Genomic DNA, 27236 nt, shown 5'->3' with positions numbered 1-27236 from the left:
TGGCTCATGTGATTCCTATTCCGGGCTGATTAGTGCTAAAAAGCACGAAACTGCAGTCCTCGGATGGAATAATTGAGCTGGTGGTGTATTTTAAGTATTTTAAGTATACTATGGATTATTGATAAATTTTACTTTATGCATTAGATTTAAAATAGGGACATCACAAATAACAATTGCATTCAAATTGCTTACATCAGTTCCATTGCATCCTGGGTAACCAGGTTCTCCTATGGGTCCATCTCCTCCTGGAGCACCCTGTAATTGATTTATATAGCTTTAGTTAAAACTTAAATGAACACAATGCTTAATTGACACAAAATACATGTATTTTTAAAACTTATTAAGCAACACAATATTTTATGATCTATCTAATTAAATATGATGACCTAATGAAAAACTAATTTAAGTAGAGTTTCCAAATATATAAATGACTTTAAATTCATCTTTGCTCAGGAGAAGCTTTGATTCAAAATTTTCATTATGATTACTATTAATATTGCTATTTTAAGGCAACGAATTTTTGTAACAATGGGTTTTATATTAAATAATTTAATGTGGAAGTTACATGAAATTTACTGTTTTCCATCATAACTTGTTTAAAATAAGTTTTTTTTTTTTTGAAGTAAATTATAGCCTATGTTGCTTCCTGATAATGTAGCTGTCTTTGGTGAAAAAATGGTTAAAATCGGTTCAGTAGTTTTGAAGTTTACCCCGGACATACTTACATACAGAAGTAGCCATTTATGTATATAGATGTTATTTGTTACGAATATACCTAATGTGAGTACTTATAACTACTATACCTATAACAAATAGGTATACATCATACAGTAGGTAGTCAATAGTCATCATACAGTAAAATTACTGTATGATGAAATTTTGTATTAAGTATGTCTATAGTGGGATCAATGACTAATGCAAAGAAAATAAGCATAAAGTCTAAAGATAATATCTCCATTGTCTATGTAAAGCTTGGATGAAATTTATCTTCCGAAAATCTCTATATGATGTGTAAAAAATGTGTAAAATGATCAAAAATAATATCAACATTGTCGGAAAAAAGTAGATAAGGTATATAAAAACATGTAAGTAGTTTCGCTTTGGAAATAATTTAAGAATTAACAACAAATAAGGTATACAGGAAAAAGTCTATCGAGAACGTCTACACTGTCACTGAAGATTGAACTTCTGCAAAGAACGTAAGAATCTATTTTTACCGTTAAGAAAATTTCGGAATCTTGTGGAAGCATCAGTATGATATTTACCACTTTCTATGTTTTCTTTTAGTCATGCCTTTATGCAATACATATTTAATAAATAATTTTAAAAAATGAGACTAGATTGAGCTTTAGTATCTACAAAGAATATAAGGTTTTAAAATTAGTTGGAAACGTACCGGAAGACCAGGTGCACCTTCAAACCCAGGCATCCCATCTTGTCCCTAGAAAAAGAAAGAAGAATTCTAATTTTTAAAAAAAATATTTTTCAACTAATTTTCTTGAACATTTTGCATCACCTTAACTGATGTTGAACTCTTTCTGATTTAAATATTTTATATTATGTATTAAAATAATAATTCTAATTCTAATTATAATAAAAGCTTATTTTAAGTTATGATTATAACCTATTTTTTTAAATGATGATGTTATTTATATTATGGGCAATTCCAAGCTAATGTTAACTTTTTTTGACCAGATCGAAAGAAAATAGCGGGTCGCGTACAGCCCATGTGTCGCAGGTTGAGCATCGTATAGTACGTTCATAGTACGTAACCAAAATCCTTTTTAATTCATCATATTGATTTGAAATTAAAACAATAATAAAAGTAACAATAATATTTCTATTGTGACAATTAATTTATTAAGATTTTATTACAACTCACCCCTTCAGAGCTGCGGTGTCCGGAATATTGGACATAATCTTTAAACAGCTGCTAATCATTTAATAATTGATCAAATTGCTTAATTTTGTTTTGTAGTAGACTCTTTACATCTGAAATATTTATTTCAAAAATGTATGTCCGGAATATTGAACGCATCATAACGCTTTTATTTTTCACCTAAAAACTTGAAATTTTGCCTATAAGATACTCTTGACCATAGTACACTGACAACTAACTAAAAACATTTTTGCTAAGTATTTCATAATTCTGACTGAAGGGGTTAATAAAGTTTTTACGTAAGTAGCACAGTTTAGTGATTTTCTCTTAAGTATTACAATGCGCGAAAAATATTATGATGTGATGTTTACTGTTTAGTTTTTCGTATATAAATTAATAATGTAGGCTTAAAGTTTGAAAAGTTTTCTTCTAAATTACGAAAATTTTATGATGTTTCAGTATTGGTAACATCGTTTTTACGCCACTACGCACCAGGTATGTAATCTAACTCAGTCCGAGTTTTGTGGCAAGAAAAATCATAAAATTTAGATTTTAAATCAGTAGCTAGTACGTTTTCTTCAAATTTTGATTTGCGTCACTTTCCCTGTCGGGGTGCGAGATATTAAGGAAAGTTGGAATTTTCTGTAAATTAGACTGATGAATGGTGCCTTCGGGGTGAGTGCCTTTTCCTCAAACTTTCAAGCCTGAGGCTTGGGCGATGGAAAAACGTCACTTGCTGTAAAATGTGAGTCAACTAACTGTCAACATGATATCAATTACGACTGGAATGAAATTTTGTAATGAAGATAGTACTAATTAACACCAAATAGGAGGACAATAACATGCAAATGGAAACTAAAATATTTTTGGAAAAAAGCCCTGGAATTCTAATATGTTAATCTCACTCGTAGTCCTCTAGGTCCGTCAGCTCCAGGATAACCTAGGTCTCCTCTTAGTCCTTTGACTCCAGGCCGGCCTTCTGGTCCCATAAGTCCAGGTGTTCCTGGTGGACCTTGCAGACCCGTGATTCCTATAGGACCCTGTATTAAGAGATGAAAAATAAGTAAAGAAAAATAAAGCTATTCTGTAAATTAAAAGTGTGAGTAATATAAAATTTAGATTTATAATATTAGGTTAGTTGTTTACTATAATGTTAGATAAAAATGCTAATATTCTTTTGCTTCAAATATTACATTAAATTACCGAATGAATAAATATTGTTGGCATTTAACAGTTAAAACTATCCTGAAAGCAAAAAGATCAAAAATTTAACACAACTGCGCTTAACAGTTTAGTCACATAAACGAAGTCTGCGAGCTAAATAGCAGTATAAGTGCTACAAGGCTGCAATTATCCTATTTTTTTTTACATATCTGCACCTGCATCAACGTTTTTTAAAATAAATTTTCTGAAATATCTGCACCTTCTAAAAAAATTTCCTAGCTTATCGAAATCTCTATAACTCTCTCTCCTTTGCATTTGTATAAAATTTAGCACATGGGTCAATCCATTTTAAATCCCCCCCCCCAAAAAAATTCGGTTTTTCTTTCATTTTGATAAAATTTGGTGTACTTAATTTGTCCACACCGGTAAGTAATCAAGTGCATTTTTTCTTTCCTGTGTGGTCGGGTCTGGATCTTAATGCCCCTCAAAACTTTTACAGAAATTTCCTTTTCTGTTATTCACTGAGCCTAATCTGTATGCATTGGAGAGATCGGGATACAGTGGAACACGAAGCATAGTGGGAAAAATGATATTTTCCTACAATGCAAATTCTTACAAATCTGGAAAAAATATACAATTTAGTTAACTTGTATCACAACATTGTGGAAACTGGCCACTTCGACATTCATTTTTGAAAGAAGTTGCAGCCATCTTTATTTCTACTATCAGTGCCGTGTAGCTCAGGTAAGTTTTAATTTTTTAATTTCAGTTGCAAATTTTCGTTCAATGTTGAATATCAATGAATTAACTTAAAGCTACAAGTTTCTAAATTATATTGCGTCATATATTTTTCTTCTAGAAATAAAATTTGTTCAGTTTTTGAGTCTTGTCTTAAAAATACTGCTTTGGGGGTACAATGAGATATATCAATGGGGTACAGTGGGACAGCATTCCACTGCTTCCTCATCAACATGATTCACTGTAAAATAAAAATGTTTAAAGAAAATGCATTTTTTAACATCTAGATTTGACATTAAATAAATTGTGGTCATTAGTTTTAGTGAGGTATCATACTAAAAATAGCTTTAATGACATTTAAACATTCTTTTAAAAAATGATTCTAAACAGCCTATATTTTGCTGGTACTATTTTATTGATATTGTTAAGTGTTCCACATAAATTGTAATCTTTATTCATTTTTTGTGTTCGAACAAGTAATAAAATTGTTATTTTTAATTGAGCCATAAGAAAATTTAAAAACTGTAAAAAAGAATATAATTATATAAAGAATTATACTACCCTTCCAATTTTATTTTCCTTTAATATTTTGTTTCATGTTCTTTCGGTATTTTCATTGCCGCAAACATTATTTTGAAAAACTATTTCAAATTTCAAATGCGGTTTATAATTACAGCTTTAACTTTTTTTTAAAGATCCCGTAGCTTAAAAACTGCTTTAATTTTTTCTGTGTATTGTCATTTCAATCTTTGTATGTCATTTCAATCTGAATTTAGTAATAATAAATATTGTCAGAAAATAGCGGATTCTAATTGTGCATTTTTTGATGTCCCACTGTACCTCAAACCTTGTCCCACTGTGTCCCCACATGGGGCAAAGTGGGACACTTTGACAGTCTTTCTAAGTTTTTTTTTCAAATAGAAACGAGTGAGGATAAATCATGAAAGAAAATCACAGTGATAGTTAAAAAGTTCTTCAATCATGATCTTCAATAAAAATTTATTTAAAACTAGAATCAAAGAAATTACAACAAATCAAAAGAAAACTGTCCCACTGTGTCCCGCTCTCCCCTATATGCTTTTTCATCTTCAATAAATTGTGTCTGGCCCATAAATCATTTAACCTTTCAAAATATTTACATAATTATTGATAAAAGCATGAAGATTTATTTTGCTTCATTTTGTTTTAATAAAAAATAAATAAAGCATGACAAGCAATTTTTACGGTAGAAAACCTGAGTTGATAAAAGGGGATTTTTTCAGTAAGAAGCAGAGGTGTTATTCAATAATGCGGATATCTGAATTAAAACTAAAAATGAGTTCTATCGCTGCAAAGAAGGAAGTCCATGGTTATTTTGTTTTATTTTTGATTGATAATACGTAAAATGTGCATTTTTTAGCTGTAATTTTCGTAAAAATGTTACCAGAAGAATGTGTTTCTAATTTAACTTAAGATAAGATATTTTTGTGTCTAAAATGTATTTTTAATATTCTTCTATAACTGAAAAATATGTAGATTTATTATTTTTTTTATCACGCATGATTTGAAGAGGATATGAATTGTGTCATAAATAACATTTGTGGTAAAAAATATTTTTGAATACATTCCTTGCAACTATCTGTGAATGATATGTCTTGCAAGTGCATACCAAAAAAGCAATTTATTGCAGTTGTGCAGTTGTTGAAGCTTGCAATTGAGTTTCTTAAGAAAGTAAAATCTATTTTATTGGTTCTTATTGATGTTGTTACGAAACTCTTATTATACTGAAACTGTACATATCCACCTCAATAGTACAATTACGAGAACCTTTTGTTACAGTTATATTATCATGGACAGTATGCAGAATTTGTGCTGACTGTCGAATTTGAAGAATATTTAAAGAAAAGTATTGAAAAGTTGATTCCACTCACATATTACATTACGTCATTTTTACAATATGGGAAAAAAAGAAAACCATGAAATTATATTCTGAAACATGCACGTCATAAAGATAACTCAACTTTCGTTTGAATTCGACTTGATGCGTCTAAAGTAAAATTTCAATGTTAGTTCCATTTTAATAACTAATTGAAAACGATTCTGCAAAACTGTTTTCTCTCTTTTCAAAAAGAAAAATTTTCCACTTTTCACTAAAGTTTCAATAAATAAACATTACACAAGGAGAAATTTGAAAAATAGGATTTTAAACAAATGAAATGCTACTTACTGGAGGTCCTTTTTCTCCTACACAGATGCATGGTTGAACTACACACCCTTTACAAGCCTGAAACACAAAGGCATGGTGAAATTAATTCTGGAACCAATTATTTCAATATAGTTAAAAGTTAGTAGACCTACACACAAAAACTTAACAGACATTCGATCGAACTACAAAATATTTCTTGCTTGTTATCGATAGATTACCGTGAAAGACCGAAGTTGAAGAATGTCGACTTTCATCGGTGAATGACAGCACATAACAATACATCGGTAAAATACAGAATACTTCTGGTCATTCTGACTATCATCGGTGCATTGCGACAAGCATAGATACGCTGTGATGAAGGAGGAGTGCAAATCTCGAATATATTCAACATTTACTATTAGTGTATAGTGGATGTCGATATTTCTCGGTGAAATTTGAAATCTAAAATTTGATTAGGATATTTCTCAAATACAAGATTATTCAAAAAGCTCAATACAATTTCAATTTACTTATATCTCCTGCACCATGTATTGTACGCAGGAGCTCCCCGACGGGAGGTTGCTGCAACCTTCCAAAAATGTCTTTATTCAGCAAACTTTGTCTGGCAATTCGGCGAAGTTGACGATACTGCAGTATAGGAATTTTTGAATGTCCGAATGTCCCTTTCCATTAGATACACCACACCTATATGAGCATACTCGTAATTTATCTTTTGGCGTGATTTGGACTTTCATTTGAGAAATTAATCAACATTTTTGGGGGTCAAGCATGGGATTAAGCGGTCATAGATAAAGAAGGTTGTAAAACAACTATTAATTGCCGAAATACTCACATCTTATGGTTATTAACAGTTGTTGCTGGAATATACACGAGTATATGCATGTATGCACGAATATACACCTGTACACGAGAATGTTAATGTATACATTAGATTCATGTATGGACGTGTCTACTCAAGAATATGTACTTGTATACACGAGCATATAAGCGTGTATACGTGTATGCACACGAGTGGAGGAAAGTAGAGATAAAATCAAGCTTCTTTTTAAGGAAAAGATCCTAAAATTGTATTATTAAATTTATGTTAATGAAACTTTTTATACAACTCGTAAACATTGAACCCATACAGATTAAACACAAGTTAATCTCAGTTAAAAGAGCATAATTTGATGCCTCCATTTTATCTCAAGGGGGGAAGGGGAGAGCAAAGTTAAGACAGTTTAAAAGTTAGTGTATACTTAAACAAAAAAAAAAAACAAAAAACAAAAAAAAAAAAAAAACAAACAAACAAAAATTAAGCAAATATTGCTTTTTAAATAAGAATACAGTGAAAATAGTGTACCTTGATAATATTAAAGGGTAAAAAAACATTTAATTAGAGGAATAGTGTCAACAATCATCAAAATTTGATTCATTTAGATGCGACACACATCGTTGAAGTCACCGTATGTCGCCAAGTTTGGCTACATTTACCAATTTTTCACCAACGGTAAAGAGTTCTAGAGACCTTTACTGTATTCTCTTGGAAGGAAACAGAATAAGAGCCATCACAATGTAATCACTCTTAATTTTTATGTCCAAAATTCAAGAAATTCCCGAGATTATATAATTGCTTTTAGAATAAATGTTTTTTTTTTAGGTTGGTATAAATTCTGATTGATATTTTAAACGCTCATTATGTTTTTTTGTCTCACCTGACATACATATGTGTGAGTATGTGTGTGCCAAGATGCCAAGACCCGGAAAAGATTCAGAATCCTTGACTTAAACCACTAATTCAGCCAATCCATTTTCTACTAAGAACACTTCGACAACCATATCTTGATGAATCAAATCTAAATATAACATAAATGTTGAAATATTCCGGATCTGATATCCGCAACCAATGATTCATCTCATCCAAAGATATTTACAGCAGAAAATACAGCCTAAATGAGTACTTGTCAAAATCATTTACGTCATCAACATTATCAATATGGCTGGAATAAGTAAAATAAGTCCCAAGATGAGGAGGGCCGAGGCAAAAAGGAAGCATGTGGGCCGGAACGTCTGGACTGCAAAGAAGCGAAACATAAACACAGAAGTTTCGAAGATAGACATACACCATACCATGCATTCTATATAAAGAACTCGTTCTGTTTCATGGGTCATAAAAATGGAATTTCGTTTTCGGTTTGTAAATCATATGAGGAACATATTTTTCAGTTAAAATGAATGTACGGGTTGTTGGACTCCCAGTAGCTGTTGCGAAGGGCTATAAATGACAATAAATTGAATCTTAAACCTCTTAAAACTTTTGAAATATATATTTAGGGTGTCCGTACGTTCTTAGGTAGAAATGCACGTGCGAATGAGCCGAAAAAAACCAATTAACTTTTATTCTGGAATGAGTAAAATGGAAATTTTAGCCGGCGAGTGAAATATTTTGTACGATAAAAGTACTTTCCTTACTGTGTAAAAGGAGTTAAAAAATATCTCCATCAGCTTAATTATGTGTGAGTTCAATGTACATTTGGTAAAGTAAAATCAACAAATATTACCGAAAATTACTTTAAAATGAATCACGAAATGTTACTGCATTTCCTGTACGACTGAAATTGAATTTGATTGAAGAAGGAAATTATTAGAGCGAATTCTGAAACCCGTTTTAACGATCTATAAACTCGAAAATTTTATCTTAATAAAATATTTTTAAATAAATCCAAATCACTTTTGTCTTTATATATATCACATAGTTAGAGCGGCGGACTTACAATGACGGAAATTTCGCAATGACATTGGCGGCAGAAGGGTTCCAAAAATGCAAATGAAATTGTGTATATAGGAGAGACCGGATTCAATTGATACAGGGTTAAGTTGTTACAATCGCACAGTGTACTTACACACACAGAAGTTACTTCTGTGTTCCTTGACTAGGAGGCATAATTTTACCTAAGAGAAGTTGCTTATATTCGCAGCTGCTTTTTCACCGTTTTTGAGTTAACATAATGGCGTTGTTTGGGTTAAGTTGACATTCTCGCTCGGGCTAAGTTGATACTTGTAATAATTTAACCTCCAAATTTTAAAGCGTTTTCCTTTCACTGGAAATGCTTAAAAATAACCCCTCCCCCCAAAAAAACCTTAAAAGAAGGGAACTCCTCTGGAAATAATAGAATACGCCTAATTAGGGAAAGATACTCATACTTATTCTTGTATTAGCTGTAAAAATTAGATTTACGATAATCATCTAACTTGGATTAATGCGCTAAACGTCTTATGAGTATTCTCTTTTGAAAACAGCCTTTGAAAACTTCATTTCGTTGCTTATTATTTAGCACAACAGTTTATTTATTCGTGTATCAAATTGACCCATGTTGGGTAAGTTGAATGCGTCAACAAAGGTTTTGAAATCATTATTCGAGAAGAAAATTCGTAAGTTTTACATGAACTTGTACTTAGGTACGCAAAATATTAGTAACAAAGTTTAGAAAAATTAAAATGTAAAAAGTGTACCAACAGTACTGGGTCTCCTCTACGCGCATATTCGCCATTATCAAAAAATCTTCTTTTTGAATATATTTGAAGATGAAACAAGTTTCTTTAAAGAAATCCATTCGAAATAAAACTCCGCGTGGGAAATGCTGTCGCGTCAAATGCTTCTGCGATTCTTTTACTCCAACGCGCCTTGGGTAATTGCGCTGTTATCCAATGTGACATAATGTAAAACAACTCCGGTTTCGTCTGCACTGTAGTTTTCTGCTTTGTCTGAAGCACTTTCCATCACTTAGTCGATCCACCTTCTCTCTAAACCATGACGGGGAAAAAAAGTGGCGGAAGAAAGTTACAGAGATCTTCAATGACGAGAAACTAAAGCTACGCCATTCAATAACGGCCACTAACTTTTGTTAGGAATGGGATAGAATTACTTGAACCACTTCAATTTGACCTTTGATCCGAAGTTCAGGACAGAAAAAGAACGACCTTTATGCTAGCTTAAAGTATCTTTTTTAAGTTAAAGTTGCAAATGAATGTATCACGTGTTTATGCAGGTGTTTTGAATGTTTGACAGCTAATTAAAGTCATTAAAAAATAAAAGTTACAGGAATAAGTACAAAATAGATAAAAACAAATTAAGAAAATAAATAAACAAAAAATAAGAGAAATTGAAATATTGAGTAGTAATGGAAAAAGGAACAACTATATATTGAAATTTTTATGCAAATTTTACATTTTTAATTCCTTAATACGTGTTTCTTTCTTTACTGTGCGTAAGTGTTCGCCAATTCGGTAATGTTTTCCTAAGAATATTTTATTCCTTCACATAAAATCTGCTCCAATTTGATTTTTGCATTAACTTTCTTTGCAACACTAAACATTGACGATGTTTAATTTTTTCTTTCAAATCACATTTCCGTCACTTTTTGCTATGCATACCCACCATTGTATGTGGAAAATCTTCAATTTTTGCTGAAATTATGTAAATGCTTAAAATTAATATTACTATACGTCAGGCTTGGAGTCAATTACGAGTAAATGTAATCGATTACGATTATGATTATAATCCAAAGTCAAAAAGTAATTACAGTTACAGTAACAATTAATGTAATAAAATATGTAATTCATCTTGATTATGATACGCCGATTACGATTTTGATTACCATTACAGAATTCATTAAAAATTTCCTTTTACGGATTCCCGACTTACGCCAGGGATGCGTTTCAAGACCCCTCGCGTAAGTCTAAATTTCTCGTTGTGGAACAACGTATGTTCAGAATTTTTTTTTATAAGCATACCCACTTATGTTAGACATTTGTAAATACCCCCTGTTTTGTTTCAAACCATTTCTTAACCATACATTACTGTATCTGTTATAAAGAACTGCCTTTTTACTGTATTTTAGAAAAAGAGTTATTATTTAACATAAATTATGGTTATGAAGCACGAAGTCAATGATCAATAGCAGAGAGAGACATGAAAAAAAAAAAACAGTACGGTACTTGTTATGTACATTACAGTATTATAATAGTTTTTAAAAATGAAGAAGGTGATAGTTCATGCAATGTGATCATACTGTTATCAGTACTCTGACAGCACATGCACGTCAAGAAACTCGTCAGAAGAAGAGGAAGAAGAAGAAAGAGTGGTGGTTCATCTTCGGCATTTTTAGTATCATTACGGGTTTTTTTCGGTGGATCAGTTAACTTTATTTGAAAGGATGTTATCTTTGGTTGCCTTAGTTTTTTCTTCTCTAAAACAAATAAACTGCCGTAAGGAGTTCTAGCAGACGCAAGGTGATTAGCGAAGGTAAATAATCTTGCGTCTCTGACATTTTTTGCATTTCTCTTACGTACATCTCATTTTGTTAAAAATTTAAAAATCCAATTCTGGCTGCTCTCTTTCAAACTCCTCATCTTCGTTTTATTCCTCACTTACAGTTTTAAAAAATTCTACTAGGGCAGTATCTGACGGAGTTTGGTCATGGGAGTCGATGAGCTCGCTTATGTCCACTTCCTTCATATCGGAGACACCTTCTCCACTGAGGTGCTTCGCCAACGCTACTGCCTTTTGAACTGCTTCACAGTGAATACTCTTCAGGAGCAAACCCTTCACAATCATGCACGATATCCGATCAACGTTTCTTTCAATTTGCAATGTGTGTTTTTATGGCTTCTAATGATGTGTCGATATTTTGCAGTGCAGAGACAATTGCGTATTGCTTTCAATGCTCTTTCAGGTTGGTTTTTTAAACTGTTGATTGCTTGCACAAGCTTTTCGAGACACTCCCTTGTATAAGGTATTTTAAATGCCTTAATAACGCTTGGGAGCCATTCTATCTTATCAACGTTCATATATGTAGAATGAAAAAAAAAGTAAAGAATCGGAGTGATTATATGTAAGAGTACAGTAATTTAAAGCAAAACGTTGTTTAGATTTGTACAGTGCGTTAACTTTAGTTTTCAGTGATGCTAAAGGGATGGAAGTCCATTAACGAAGCCAATATTTAGTTTCAAGGAAACTCATTCTAAGGTCTCGCGACTCCTTTCCAAATAAAATCATATTGCAGGCGAGCAATTTGCGTCAACAATTAAAAAAAAAAATATTATTCACGAAAAACTCGCATTATAGCCATTTCGCGTAAATCGGATCGCGTTGTAGCAGGATTTGACTGTATATCAATCTCTCTTTGAAGTAACAGCGTCAGAATTCAATGTAAGGATTTTTGATTTAATGCAGTGTCAGTGACCGCATTGATTTCTGCAATTATCCTTTAGTATTAACTAGGAAATCTCTAATTTTGAGTTATGACATCGTTGCAACATACTAGTGATACACCTGTGATGCACACTTGCATTTATTTGTGTTTTTAAAGTGCATATATGGGACAAATATTTTGTCCGCAGATTCCATATACAGGCCCAAACACATACATTGTACATGAGGCTTGGAGTGAGTTGCAGTGAAACTTATCGATTAAGTCCTACAATATCGGAATAAGCAGTATTATAGGACTTAATCGAAGTTTTCTTTAGTAAATTATATTTATTGTAACTTATAGTTTTGCAATAAATATAATTCACTGAATAAAAACTTGAGAATTCACAAAATGTTGATAAATTAAGAGGAGGTTATTAATAACTCATGTAATCGCGTTTTTTTGGAAGCAATTCAAACTAAAAGTAAAAAAAAAAAATATCTTCACCTTTAGGTATTCATTTCCTGAACATTCTCTTACAACACAAACTCCAGTAAGATCTTATAACGTCAGTTTCATTTATCCAAGTGAAAAGTTTTGCATTTATTTTTCTGAAAACTGAAAAATTCTTGGGGTTAAGTCCTTAAACCTGATTACAATGCATGCTTTCAAATGACCTTTGATCTTCGTAATGGAAGCCAATAATAGCACTGTAGCAGGGAAGCAAACAACCGTTATGCAAGCAGACAGTTCCAGGTTCTAGTCAACATCAAATTTAAAGTTGCTTATTTTGTCTGCAACAGCTCGAAGGAAATGTGTTGTCTTTCAAAACTTCTATGTTGTCCTAGCAATATTTTTGAAAGGAATTATTCAGGAACTAGGTGTAGACGCAGAGTCAATCCTGAAGTCTGTATGAATGTCCATTCATCTTCTGCCCTTTCACATTCGATTTTGATTACACAACCAACTTTTGTTGGTTTTGTAAATATGATTACAGGATAAAACTACGATTACAAATACGCTGATTACGATTTTTATTGCATAAAATTATAACGGCTACGATTATTGGTATTTTCAGATTTTAGATTGCGATTGCACCAAAATGTAATCGAGTACGGTCGATTTGGATTACGCAACCATCGACTACTCAAAGCCTGCTACACGTATAACAAAAGTTCGTTGTATATAAATATATATACAGGGTGAGTTCGATTGAATCTGCCATACGAAAGGGGGTGATAGAAGAGCCCAAGCGGAGTATGGAACCACCCATTATCGTGTCCAATCTTTAACCGTAACCGAGTTATGGTTGACATAAGAAAAATGAGTAAAAAACAAAATCCTGAGAAAACGACCGATTTCTGAGATCTACACGGAAAATAAGCACATATTTGGAAAGAGCAGATTAAATCCTACAAAATGATCCCTTTCCCATCAAGATAGTAGCATGTAGCATTTTACAGCGAGCTACAAGCTTTGAAACGTTGGACACACTCATAATTGAAATGGCGTCAAAGTTTTCAAGCGACATTTTCAAAAACAACCGTATGAGTTACAATCGGTCAAATCTACCAAACCCTGACCCATTTTACTAGCTTTCATATGATATAACAACAAATCATTTTGGGCTTCAAGTTCAGCCGAAATTCCGGCTTTTGTTTCAAACAGTGTAAAAATCTGCATTCGTTGAAAAAGGAAAACCAGAGAAGAGACGCACTTTTGTGTTTTAAATTTTTTTATTTCACGAAAGCTTGCTGCTTCCTTTGTTTAAAAAAATGATAGTTTTATATGAAAATAATAATTTTAGCATTTTATTAAGTGAAAAAACACAGCAAAAGATAACAATAAGTAGAAATTACTCTCCCGTGCTTTTCACAATGGAAAAAACAATATTAAAAATGTTACCCTAACATTAATGAGCACATTTAATCAATCTTCAAAATCTACAAAAGCTGCTAAAATTGGTCGCTGTTACACATGATACACACTCTTGCCCTTTCGTGAACGGAAACAACCGTTGCTTTTAGAGACATTTCATTTCTTAGTTTCACTACTGCTTCATCAAGCCGGTTGCTCAATTCCTATGCAAACTGGCTACTTTTGTTTTGTAAACTTCTTGTTTTACGAATCCTCAAACAAAGAAGTCCACTGACGTCAGGTCTGGGGATCTAGGTGGCCAAGAAATGGGGCCCGTACGACCAATCTATTGGGGATATTGTTCAGTTAGAAATTCCCGAACAGCATTTAAGGAATGTGCTGGGGTTCCATCATGTTGGAAAATGATTTTCTCTCTCTATGGAACAGGAATAGTATCAAGTAAGCCAGGCAAATGATATTCAGTAAACTCGAAATATGTGTTTTTTGTTAGGTTACCTCGAAACACATACGGACCAATCAAATGATCTCCTATTACGCCAAGCCAAACATTTATGCTGAATCGAGTTTGGAACGATGAGTTTCGGGTTAAAAAAGGATTATGTTCAGCATAATGATACCAGTTATGCAAATTTATGATGCCCCTTCTAGTGAACAACGACTCATATGTCCACATATCTTTCTTAGAGAATGGTGTTCTTCAGTGTCATTGCGCAATTGTTGTACTAGTGTAAAATGATAAGGGTGATACTTGTTTTGGTTCAATGTTTCCATCACTTTACGTTGTGAAAGTCCACCTTCTCTAGCAATCGTGCGTAAACTCACACTTGGGTTTTCCACTACTCGGTCCAGTACATACTTTTCAACATTGGCAGAACAGTGATACCAAAGACCAATACTGCGAACATATGGTTTGTTATTCACTCGAAGGGGCATGATAATTTTCCATAGCTGGCATCAATCTGCTGAACAAAATCCATTTTTAACCCCAAGTTCCAAACTCGATTTAGTTTAAATGTTTGGCTGATCTTAATCAGAGATCATTTGATGAGTCTGCATGTGTTTTAAGGTGTTTTAATGCAGGGAAGCACATATTTAGAGGTCATGGAACATCATTTGCCTGGTTTACTAGACGCTATTCCTGATTCAGAGAGAGCGGAAATCATTTTTCAATACGGTGGTAACTCTACTAAATTTTAAAATGCCTTTCAAAATTTTCTAACTGAATAGTATCTCTAATGTATTGGTCTTACGGGCCCAATTCCTTAGCCACCTATATCACCAGACCCGACACCAGTGGACTTCTTTTGGGGATTCTAATAAGAAGTATACAAAACAGAAATAACCAGTTTGCAGAAATTGCGTAGCCGGTTTGATGGAGCAGTAGTGAAACTAAAAAATGAAATTTAACTTGGAACTACGGTTGTTTCAATTCGCAAAAAGGCGAAAGCATGCATCAGGTATGGCGGCAACCAATTTCAGCATCTATTGTAAATTTTGAAGATTAATAAAGCGTACTCATTGACGTTAGTGTAACTTTTTTATTAATGATTTTTTTTGTTGAAAGCATTGGAAAGTAATGCTTTTTTATTTCTGTTTAATGTTATTTCTTGTGTTTTCTCACTTAATAAAATGTAAAAATTATTATTTCGATACAAAAATATCATTTTCTTAAACAAGGAAATCAACATGCTTACGTGAAAATTTAAAACAGAAAAATATGTGTTCGTCTCTTCGCTGGTTTTCCTTTTTCAACGAAAGCAGATTTTTACACTGTTTCAAACAAAAGCCTAAATCTCTGCTGAACTTAAAGCCCAATATAATTTGTTGTTGTATCTTCTAAAAGCTAGTGAAATGGGTCAGTTTTTGGTAGATTTTACTGATTGTAGCTCAAACGGTTTTTTTTGAAAATGTCGATTGAAAACTTGGGCACTATTTCAATACTGAGTGTGTCCAACGTTTCAAAGCTTGTAGCTCGCTGTAAAATGCGACTATATTGATGAAGGTGTCATTTTGTAGGATTTAATCTGCTCTTTTTAAATATGTACTTATTTTGTATGTAGGTCTTACAGGAATCTCAGAAATCGGTAGTTTTCTCAGAATTTTTTTTTTTTTACTCATTTTTTTATATCTACCACAAATTGGTTACGGTTAAGGATTGGACACGATAATGGCGGGTTCTATACTCCGCTTGGGCTCTTCTATCACCCCCTTTCGTATGGCAGATTCGATCGAACTGACCCTGTATAAAGAGTGGCGAATAAAATGGTCATTACATTTTTTGCCACGGACAACGCCTCTATAGAATAACTTTATAGAAAGTAAACAAAAGCTGGTATTATTTTTGTTTGCAAACGTTATTTTTTAATGGATCTTTCTAAAATTATTTTCCTTATTCTAATATTAAAAAACTTAACAAATTGCAAATAGAATCATTCATTAACAGAACAATAGATATTATTTTACTCATTATTTTTTTTTAAATGATCATATAATTTTAATGTCAAAAAATTCCCCACGAAAGGGAGATTATACGATTTTTATTTAACCCGAAACGTGCAAGTAATTTCTACGGAAGTCGATGAATTTCAAACTAACAAAGTAACTGAAGTCAATCTATTTTTAAAGCTAGACTAAACAAGCTGCCGAACAAAAAGCTCTTAATTAATTCCCAGACAAATGCTAGACAGGAGCACCTATTAGATCATTGTATTGTGTTTAAATTAGATGGCTGTACTCTCAAGCTATAGATATAAACTAGATGGATTAGTAGTTTGACTAAAATGTTATATTACAACAACAACAACAAAATAAATAAATAAATAAATAAATATTTTTTTATAGGAATAATAATTAATAATACATTTACAAACTGATTGTAGAAAAATAATCGTTATAAACATTTGAATATCCATCTGAGAACTAACTTGCAAAAATAAAGAATTCTGAATTTATATATAAAAAAAAAGAACATTGTCATATAAATTTATTTGAATGTTTATATAATAGTTTGCAATAATTAAGTTTAGCATTTTAGTGAATTTAATATATTTTTCCATGTGAAGAAGTCTGTGTTAAAATTACATACAACACTTGCTTAAACATAGAAATTGTCACCACAAACAGATAAACTGGCACATTGCTCTAAAAATTTGGCCAAAAGGCAGGGGCGTGCACAAAAATTTTGGGGCCCGTAACAAATGACTTCTATGGGAGGGGGACCGCATATTGTTTATCACCACGTCCATACATGTATTTCACCCCATATTTTAAAATTTTTGGGTCCCATTCAGGCTCGGACCCGGGCCAACTGCTGTTTCTTCTCCCCCTTGTGCATGTCCTTGCCAAGAAGTATGAGTGGTACTGCCATTACTTGAGAATTTTTCAAGATTCCCTTTGCTTTTAGTTATCCAAGTAAAACATACCATGTTCACATGGGCCCACTTTCCTCTATGAATATTTATTAACTATTTATTAAAGATTTAAATATTGTTTTAAGCTTATTGTAGCATAACGTTTGCGATTAACTTGCGTAATTGTTTTTTTAAAATCTAAGAAAGTTTTTGCTAAAAAATTCTTTGAATAATAAAAATTAAAAATAAAATTCGATTGACTCTTAAACAGTGTGAGAAATATTTGCACCTATTTAGCGTTCCGTGGGTCAAAATAGTAGGGAGAGCAGCAATTTTTTTGTTTTGTTTTTGCTAATGCTCTAAAAATTTTTAGCACTTCGATTAACCTTTCACTTACATAATTTATAAGCCAGCCAATCACCTTATCATCTAATTCTCATTTTAAGTCATCTCCAATGACTTTAATAACACGGAAAATAATTTGAAACTCGAAAGACATAACCAGACCATACAGAAAAATTGTTTACAAAATTTATAATTTAACATTTGGCAACACTCTTGCATCCATTTGTGGGTAAAACAAAATCAACATCCCAATTTTAGTAAAGATTCGTCGGAAATTTTAGAATTGTATAAAGGATGTATGCATGAAATATTCAAATACACAAGTTGAGTAGTTTTTGATAATGGATTTAACGGCAACGAAAGGAGGGTTACTGTTTACTAAATTACGTGGAGTCGATGAACTTCTGGAGGAAAAAAAAAAAAAAAAAACCCGGTGGCTGATATTTTGTCGCTCTCAACAACATAATGCTTGTGTGCATAAGAGCAATGACGCAACACACACAAACATATACATTTTATTCTTTTTATATTTATTTCAAATTTTAACTTCAACATTTTGAATTGATTTCAGCAGACATTAAGATATTGAGACATACCTACCGGGTGATCCAAAAGTCAGGACCAGCTTTAAAAATTAATAATTCTCAAACGAATAAAGATAAAAAGCTGCGGTTTGCATGAAACGGATGGAAAAGTTACCGTGTTTTGTCTGGCAGCGAAACAAAAATAGTTCTGTTGGCGACCAACAGATGGTGCTGTAAGATTTCTGATCTAGAATCATGCAAAGCAACAAATGATATAAAAAGGAGCAACGACAGCAGGTAATAGCAGTCGAATCTAATACGCATCGAAACGCTGTCCATAGTTGAGAAATACCGTTTACTTAAACTGTATTATAAGAATTAAGAAGAAATAAAAAGCTATAGAACCAACTGTAAGTCAAAAATAGAACTATTTTTGTTTCGTTGCCACACAAAACCCGACTTCTTTTCGATTCGTTCAGTCCAAACCGTATCTTTTTATCTTCATTCGTTTTCGAATTATTGATTTTTAAAGTTGGTCCTGACTTTTGGATCACCCTGTACTTTGCAAGTTCATGGTTAGCTTAATGCGTATATGCAAATCTTCAATATTAACAAAATACTGCAGCTATTGCAAAATAGCAGCTATTCCTCGCTATTGCTATCACAGACTACATGAAACATTTTCTTCTCATATAAAAACAAGACAAATCATCAGGAAATGGGTATTAGAGGCTGTTCACTAGGGCGGGCCGAAAAAATTGAATTCCTGCAGAGCACTTAGCTTTAGAGCAGAAAACTTGTGACTCCCTAACACTGAATACTGTGCAAAATTTCGTGAATCTGAGTTATTGTCTTCTGCTCTGGCAAGAGACTTGAATTTTTGAGACTTTTAGAAAAACTTCAAACAAAGAGAAAATTTTAAAAATATTTTAAATTTCGCTGAACTTTAAGACTTAGTGCGGCAATTTTTTAACTTCCTAACACGAATTACTGCGTAAAATTTCTAGCCTGTGAGTTTATTTTTTCTGTTCTGGCATCAGTCCACCCTTTGAACCAGGTCCGTCAAAAAAAAAAAAAAAAAAAAAATGTTTTTTCACCTTGTGGCTGTTGAAGTGGGTAGAGTTTAAAGGTCTTTAATTACATAATCTAATTGCATGTAAGAACAAGTTCGATTAAAAATCAATGTTTTTATACGATTACAAAAACTCTGGGAAATATGCAAAAAATTATATCTGCATTCAGGATATAGATTTCTATTCATTGAGGAAAATTTATAAAATTACTTATAAAACTTGTAAACTATACGTTATTATAACTACAAAATGTACCTCGAGCAATTGGCGGAATCAATTACATTGACACCTTTTTGGCAAGTATTTTGGTGCAAAAATAATTCCCATGTATGCTTAGCTCCGTCTCTAATAGAATGGTTAGTTTTTATTCTAAACTAAGGTGGATGGAGTATATACTTTGATAACTTGACCAAGATTTGAAACTCGGTTGTTTTATAGTTGAAGTGTACAATCTCAATATACTATTATCTGTTTTCAGACATCGACACATATTTAGCGCATCCAGGTCGCAGTTAGTAAGATAAGGAGAGCATACGCCTTATTCTGCGGCATGTAATATTAGTAATAAATATTGTTGGTCTTCACTCAATATAGTCGGGTCTATTTGCAACTGTGGGACACTTTTCAGAGTCGCACAGCCTTTTTCTAATTTTACTGGAGTAAGATTTGGAGCCTGACTTACATTGAACCATCAACAAACTGGAGGAGATGCCGCAATGAGAGTTCGTTAAGATGTAAAAGGAAAATAGCCCATTGAAGAGGGCTGCGAAGCGTTTGCCCCAACTGGCGAATGATTCCAGCTTTTAATCGAAAGAATTGAAAATATTTTGAAATATGCATCAGATACAGCAGACAACTTCTAACAAATACTTAAACCACGTGACTTCCTTATCATTATCCCCTTATAAACAACGAAATAAAGCCTATTTCAGTTCAAGACAGGCCCGTTATTTCGAATTTTTTCAGGGGGGGGGAGGGCGTGAACTCAATGACATTTTATCAAAAACTACAAAACCACGCCCACCTATATGTAAAAACGTTAGATTTTTAAAGTAAGGGGGCCACTGACCCCCTTCACCCTATCCCTTTAAAGGAAGAACCTGGTTCAAGGGGTGGTCTTATGCCGTTGATTTGATTAAAAATTTGAAGTATTGCAGCGTATTAGGTATGTAGCTACTTTGCAATGTGTCACTTGTATTTAAGGAATTTTATAGAAAATTCTCTAAACTCAGGCCTCTTACCAGAGCAGAAAAAAACTTACTCACAGGCTTAAGATTTTACATATTAGTTTGTCTTAGAGAGTTAAAAAATGACTGTGCTATGACTTAAAGTTCAGCGGATTTTAAAATGTTTCGTAAATTTTCTCTTTATTTGATGTTTTTCGAAAAATTTCAAAAGTTCAAATCTCTTGCCAGAGTAGAAGACATTAACTTAGAGTCATGAAATTTTTCACAGTAATTAGTGTTAGGGAATCACAAATTTTCCCAAATGCTATGAAAATTCGATTTTTTTCGGCCCACCCTACTGTTTACTAACAATGTTACACTTTGAGGGGGAACAAGGTTTCATGAAGTTGTGTGTTTATAAGTAAGAAATGGCCATGAAAGATATCACTTTTTAAAAACAATTTTAACTCTCCCTGCCCCCTTTTTCACAAAAGCGTCACCCTTCACCTTATCCCCTCCCCTCGTATTGTAACATATCACATTGTTTTTCATAAGCATTTTCTCATAAACAATGCGTATTGTCACATTTCTTGTTACACCCTACCCCCGTATCCCAAACTGCCAAAATTTCCCGAATCCTCCCTCTTCAGTCAAAGTGGGACATCATTTGCAGACAGCCCCTATGGTGGAGGAAGGGGTAACTAAAGTTGTGACATCACGGATTTTTTTACAGGAATATGTTAATGAAAAATGGCGTGAGTTGTGACAAAAGGGGGAGGCTGTAAGGTGAAGTGTGACACTTTGTGACAATGGGGTGGGAAAGATCAAAGATGTTGAAAAAAAAAAAACAGCAATGTCATTTTTGAGCAGCCCCTGAGCGAGCTATAATATGAAAATTTAAGAAATAGTTTTCTCTCTTTCTCTCCCCCCTCCCCACTCCTCAAAGAAATGAATCTCATTTCTGAAAAAGGCACGTTCTTAGACAAGTTCACGCCCGTAAATTAAACTTGTCTCGCACAACGTCGCCTTTGTTCCCTCACAGGAAGTTTGTCAACCACAGTTTGCAAAGGTTTCTTTAACGTATGGACTGAGCACCATATGGGGCAACGCTCATTTTTTGCCGAGTTCCTTCATAACGCAAAATTTTTGTTTACCACCAGTGTTGCCACATAACTGAAGAAAAATATAGGAATGAACCTAACAGGGACCGCGTACATAAAATTCTGAAACATTTCCCCTTTTATGCAAAATGGGATTATCTCTTGGATCTTAATCTGAGCCAATCGTATATCCAAAGAAAATCTGTATTAGTCTGTAATACCAAACCACAATCTAGTTTCATTAAAAAATATTGAGTAATTAAAGAATTTTAATTCCTAACTTTTAATTGACAAATAATATTTTCAGACACTTTTTCTGCAAAACAGAATTGATTAACTATCGCTTGGGCCTGAAATGTAAACTTAAGCCTCTGAATATTCGCAATTCCAGAGCTCGAATACGCTACCTTGCGGTGATTAACAATACTATAGAAAAACTTAAAAAATTCCATTCCACGTGTTTTTTTGGGGTAAATTACAGGCTTCAGACAGTTTGTGGTGTAATATGATTTTAGAAGAAAAGAAAAGAAATCTTCCTACAAACACGATAAAAAATTACTGTCATTCACTAAGCTTCAAAACAAGGTATAAGTTACGGCATTTGTTTGTTTTACCTTTTTCATCCGCCATTAGAAAGTGGCTGCAGCGTTCCCTATAGTTAATTGGAGTTGCGAATAGAAAGAAAATCTGCAATCAATGACTAACAACCTTCTAATTAATTACGCGCTATAACGTAGCTAAAAACATAAGATTATTATTATTATTATTATTATTATTATTTTTTTTTTTTTTTGAACTGCTCAAAATTGAGCAAAAGTTTTTCGAATTCAAAAATGAAGTATGAGAATAACAATACGAACATAAAGTAACTTAACTAAAAATCTGTAACATGATTGATCTTCCAAGGCATCAAAGTCAGCGGTGTCAAAGTGAAGACACAATAGGAAGCATTGTTAGCTTTCGTTTTCGTCATTAAAAGGCCGTTCCTCTTTCCAAGTTATTTTACAGTTTAAAAACATCTTTATCTCAAACTCATTTAGCAGTGACTATTTTTAACACAATTACGCTTTTGATGGTGCATTTCTGTGAAAGAAGATTTCCCTACCTATTTTTGAGCAACAGAGAGTTAAGATAAATAATTGACAATATAGAAAACAAATGATAAACATTTTAAAATAGGAATAACGAAATTAATGTTTTTTGCTTTATTTCTTTCACGATTAAACGAGCAAAAACACGCAAGTTTGTGCAAAAATGAGAAAATTAAAAACTGAACGTGCGATTTAGCACAGCATGGAGCAAATGAAGACCACAGAACCCTAATTTGTGAGCTATTGTTCTTTTTTTTTTTAAAGACCTTTTCCATTTCCTTCTTTGACATTCGCATCTATAATTTGTCGAAATGTAAAAACGGTTTTCAGTTATTTTCAATTTGCTGTTTTCTTGTCATTAAAAAAAAAAAAGTTCACTTGCTCTCTCCTGGTGTCAGTTTGGATCGGACAAGTTTCTTAGTTGCATTGTAATAAATAGTTTTATAAGCGAAAAAAAAAAAAAACAATTACGTTATAAGATAAATAAATACCTTTGTGCAGAACAGTAAAGTAAGACAAAACAGCGTTAGAAGAAGCACAAATTTGTAAATTACAGCAGACACGTGTTTCGGCGTTACAGGGAACGCCTTTTTCAATGCAAAAAATAATGAGCTTATGGATGAAAAGACATCCGACAAAAGCCAAGAGCAGATAAGCATGCAGCTTAAAAGATAAAAACAGCGGATTAGCCAAACACCAATGACAAAGTTATAGACCGATCAGGAACCAATAGGAATGCAAGCAAAGGCTAAGAGCTTTCTCTTAGGTGCGAACCCAGAAAGAAAGATTTCAATTGGACAAAGATTAAGCCGATGCTTAAACAAAAAGAAAAGAAATTGTCAGTAACCGTGAACCGCAAGAAAGGAAAAGCTGAATGGAAAACCATGAAATAAAATAAACAGAAACAAAATATATTCGAAAAAAGGAAAAATAAAGATAAATAGAAGAAAATTGGGGGGGGGGGGGGGGGGCGGGAGTGTCAATCAAGACAAAAAGGTAAAAATAAACAAAGGAAGATCAATAAAAATGAATGGGGAAAAAGGGGGGGTGGGAATGGGGAAAGGACAGTATTAAAGATATGGGAGCCAAATGTTAGAAAAATATGGAACTGCACTAAGATCGTTAACTAAGTTAGAACTGTTCCTCAAAATATGAAAGGATTCCCAAAAGTCAAGATCTGATGAATTGGGGCATTTTTGGATAATCTGATAAGAATTAAAATCAAAAGAGTGATTCGAATCCCAACAGTGTTGAGCAATACTAGACTTATTTAATTGTTGTTTTTTCACATAATTTTGATGCTCTTTCAAGCGAATTTTTAAAGCACGCCGAGTCTGTCCAATATAGGCAAGTTTACAACTACAATTAATTCTATAAATTCCACAACAATTAAGAGGGTGAATAGGATCTTTAAGAGAAGAGAATGAAAGTTTATTAATAGGAGAGAACACCACCTGGAATTGGAAACGTTTTAGAATCTTAGCAACCTGATAGCTTACAGATGGAAAGAATGGCAAAACAACCAAATTCTTTCTGATGAAGGTTTGGTTAAGAACATTAGTTTGGGATTTATTTGAAAGTTTTTTATAAATGGAATCAATCAAAGTTGGCGGATAGTCTCTATCAATTGCCACAGCTTTAAGATAATTAAGTTCCACTTTGAGAAGTTCCGACGAAGAACAAATATTAATTGCGCGATAAACAAAAGAATTGAAAGCAGAATATTTTTGATTTGGAGGATGAGACGATAGTCTATGAAGAGGTAAAGAAACAGCAAAAGGTTTGCGATAAACAGTAGTTTCAAAACCAATTTCAGTACGAGAAACAAGTACATCAAGAAATGAAATGCAATTATTCTGTTCTTTCCCACAAGAAAACTGAATATGAGGATCATTGGAGTTTCAAATAGATAAAACCTCATCACTCTCAAACTGATTCTGGTTCATTAGAACAAAACAATCATCAACATACCGAACATAAAATTGAAACTGCAGTTTTTGGAACAACTTAACCTCAAAATAATGCATGTAAATATCACTGAGAATGGGGCTAAGTGGGTTTCCCATAGCCAGACCATCTAACATAACATAAAATTTCCCATCTAACGTTGTTTTGTCTTACTTTAATTACGTTATAGTTGTTAATCAATCATAAACCGTTTCTGAGTTTGAAACAACATATTGCTTACAGGGGTGCCTCCTCGATGAAAAATCACGGAAGGTCTGTGACTTTTCAAAAACTTTCTTATTCGGGAAATTTTGCGTGACCATTCGGAAAATTTGGAGATAGGGTTGCAAAATTATATCTTCTTCTTCTTTTTTTTTTTTTTTTGATGAATGTGGCTCTTGATGTAGTCTAATCATGTTCTCCTAACGATGTAGGTATGATGTAAGTATGCTAATAGTTTATCATTCGCTTCAGTTTTTAATACCTTTCTGAACTTCTCATAGTTTTTGAAATAACAGGAAAACTAATAATTATTGCTCTTATCTTGAAAAATGTGTTACAGGTCTTTGATATATTCATAAAAAATCGGCAAATTTTCAGAAATGTTCGTGACGTGCCAATTTTGGTTTTGATGAAATTAAGTAGATAATATGTATCAATATTCTGTACTCCTAAACGGTTTTATTTATTTATTTATTTTGAAGTCATTCCTGAGACATGGCTTTCATTTTCCATTTTTTGCTCCGCGGATCGATGAGTAAAATATGTATCATTTTTAACCCTTTTTCTAAAAGATCCAGTCAATTTATTTAAATTAGTAATAAGATCAAACACAGATTGTTTTCAGCCTTGAAGCAGCGACGATTTGGGGTCCAAAGTCAAAAAAACATTTGTTTTTGGTGAAAAATTATGTTTTGTAAATAGATAAATAAATAAATAAATAAATAAATAAAATATATATATATATATATATATATATATATATATATATATATATATATATATATATATATATATATATATATATATATATATATATATATATCAATGAAGTTTGATCAACTGGAACTTTATTAGGTAATTATTCAGTATACTTTAGTTCCTTTAAGGATTGTGCAAAGGTTATTTTTGTTTTACTTTTTATGCTTATATGTCTTCTACGCTTAAAGTGTAGCAAAACATTTTTTGTTTCGTTTTAAAGGACAATGTAACAGCTTCTTACTCTAGCATTTTCAATTTTTTTTCAAGTAACCACAGGACATGAAAAAGCTCTTCTTTCAGTTTTTCCTATGTTTATGCATTTTTGCATAATTAAAGACAACAACAATCAGCATATTTATTTATTTTTTCTGTGCTTTTAGTATGCATAACTAAGTTCGATGGGGAAAACAGTTATTAGCTCTCTACAGTAAGTCTCTCATCGACTTTTTCATGTTCGAAATGGCGAAGACGGCACTTTTTGAACCACGATTTGATTCCGGAAAATTTCTAGTTAGGCTTAACTTAAATCGTTTATTTTTTTAATGAACAAATGAAAGTTCATTTTTTTCAGCTTTACAATGAGCCGTGTTTGATATTCCTATTCATTTAAATAAATATGCCGGAACTTTTAGACAAAGGATTCGATGACAAATTTTACTCATCCGCGGAGCCAAAAAATATACCAGATATCAGGAATAAAAAAATTTCAAAATAATAAAAATAATAATATGTAATCTTTTCTAATAATAAAGCTCAAAGTGTGTCTGGATATCTGTCCGGATGTCTCTCTGTGACGCGCATAACGCCTAAGCCGTTCTGCCGATTTTGACGAAATTTGGTACAGAATTAGTTTGTAGCATGGGGGTGTGCAACTCGAAACGATTTTTCGAAAATTCGATTTTGTTCTTTTTCTATTCCAATATTAAGAACATTTTACCGAGCAAGTTATCATAACGTGTACGAATAAATTACCAAATTATCATAACTAGGAACCGTAACATGGGCGAGCGAATTAACATAGCAAATTGACGAGAAATTCATCATTCATTATTTGTTAATATACAGGCGAACCAAATGACTCTTTAATTTTCTACTACAGGCAAAGCCGTGCGGGTACCGCTAGTAAATAAATAAAACAGTTTCGTTGTACAAAAGATCGGTACAACCTTCCAAATTTCACTAAAATCAAAAATAGTGCGGCACTTCTCATTTATTGATTTAATATGGAATGACCTATAGAACTTGCAGAAGGCTTTCACTCTCAACAAATCCTTCGTCAAAGACAGAATAAGTTCAAGTACGTTAACAAATTTATTTATTGCTGATAAAAGGATAAAACTTTCACACGGGTTCATTTTCATTCACTTTTTGATCGATAATGATAACCTACCGTTTTTCCTTTTCATATCTGATTAACTTAACTCTCAATAGATGATACTTTTATTCTCCGTTTATTCTCAGTTTATTTCACGGAATCACTTCTGAACTTTTCTTTTTCAAGATTAACTTTAAATTGATCGGGGGAGGGGGAGGGGGGAAGGCGAATAAACTATTCTGGTCCTTTTAATTCATGGTTAAATTTAGACTGTTTCAACATAATTTTTAGATGTCGATCAGTGTATGATTCAGAGTTGTTGTCTGT

The 27236-nt window shown here is 32.7% G+C and overlaps 1 protein-coding gene across 1 annotated transcript in view; it reads right to left on the bottom strand.

The window, feature by feature from the left end:
- The window catches only part of LOC129229654 (collagen alpha-5(IV) chain-like), a 128793-nt gene that overhangs the window by 82669 nt on the left and 18888 nt on the right, over positions 1-27236 (bottom strand). The window contains exons 2-5 of the mRNA XM_054864012.1: positions 5988-6044; positions 2785-2919; positions 1397-1441; positions 193-255 (exon numbers count right to left, since the gene is read on the bottom strand). Coding sequence (XP_054719987.1) covers positions 193-255; positions 1397-1441; positions 2785-2919; positions 5988-6044 — 300 coding nt within the window. The remainder of the gene's footprint in view (positions 1-192; positions 256-1396; positions 1442-2784; positions 2920-5987; positions 6045-27236) is intronic.

This window comes from Uloborus diversus, chromosome 9 (genome assembly GCF_026930045.1).
Source record: "Uloborus diversus isolate 005 chromosome 9, Udiv.v.3.1, whole genome shotgun sequence".
NCBI lineage: Eukaryota > Metazoa > Arthropoda > Arachnida > Araneae > Uloboridae > Uloborus > Uloborus diversus.
The sequence above is the reverse complement of the archived record's forward strand: the minus strand, read 5'-3'. Positions and strand labels throughout refer to the sequence as shown.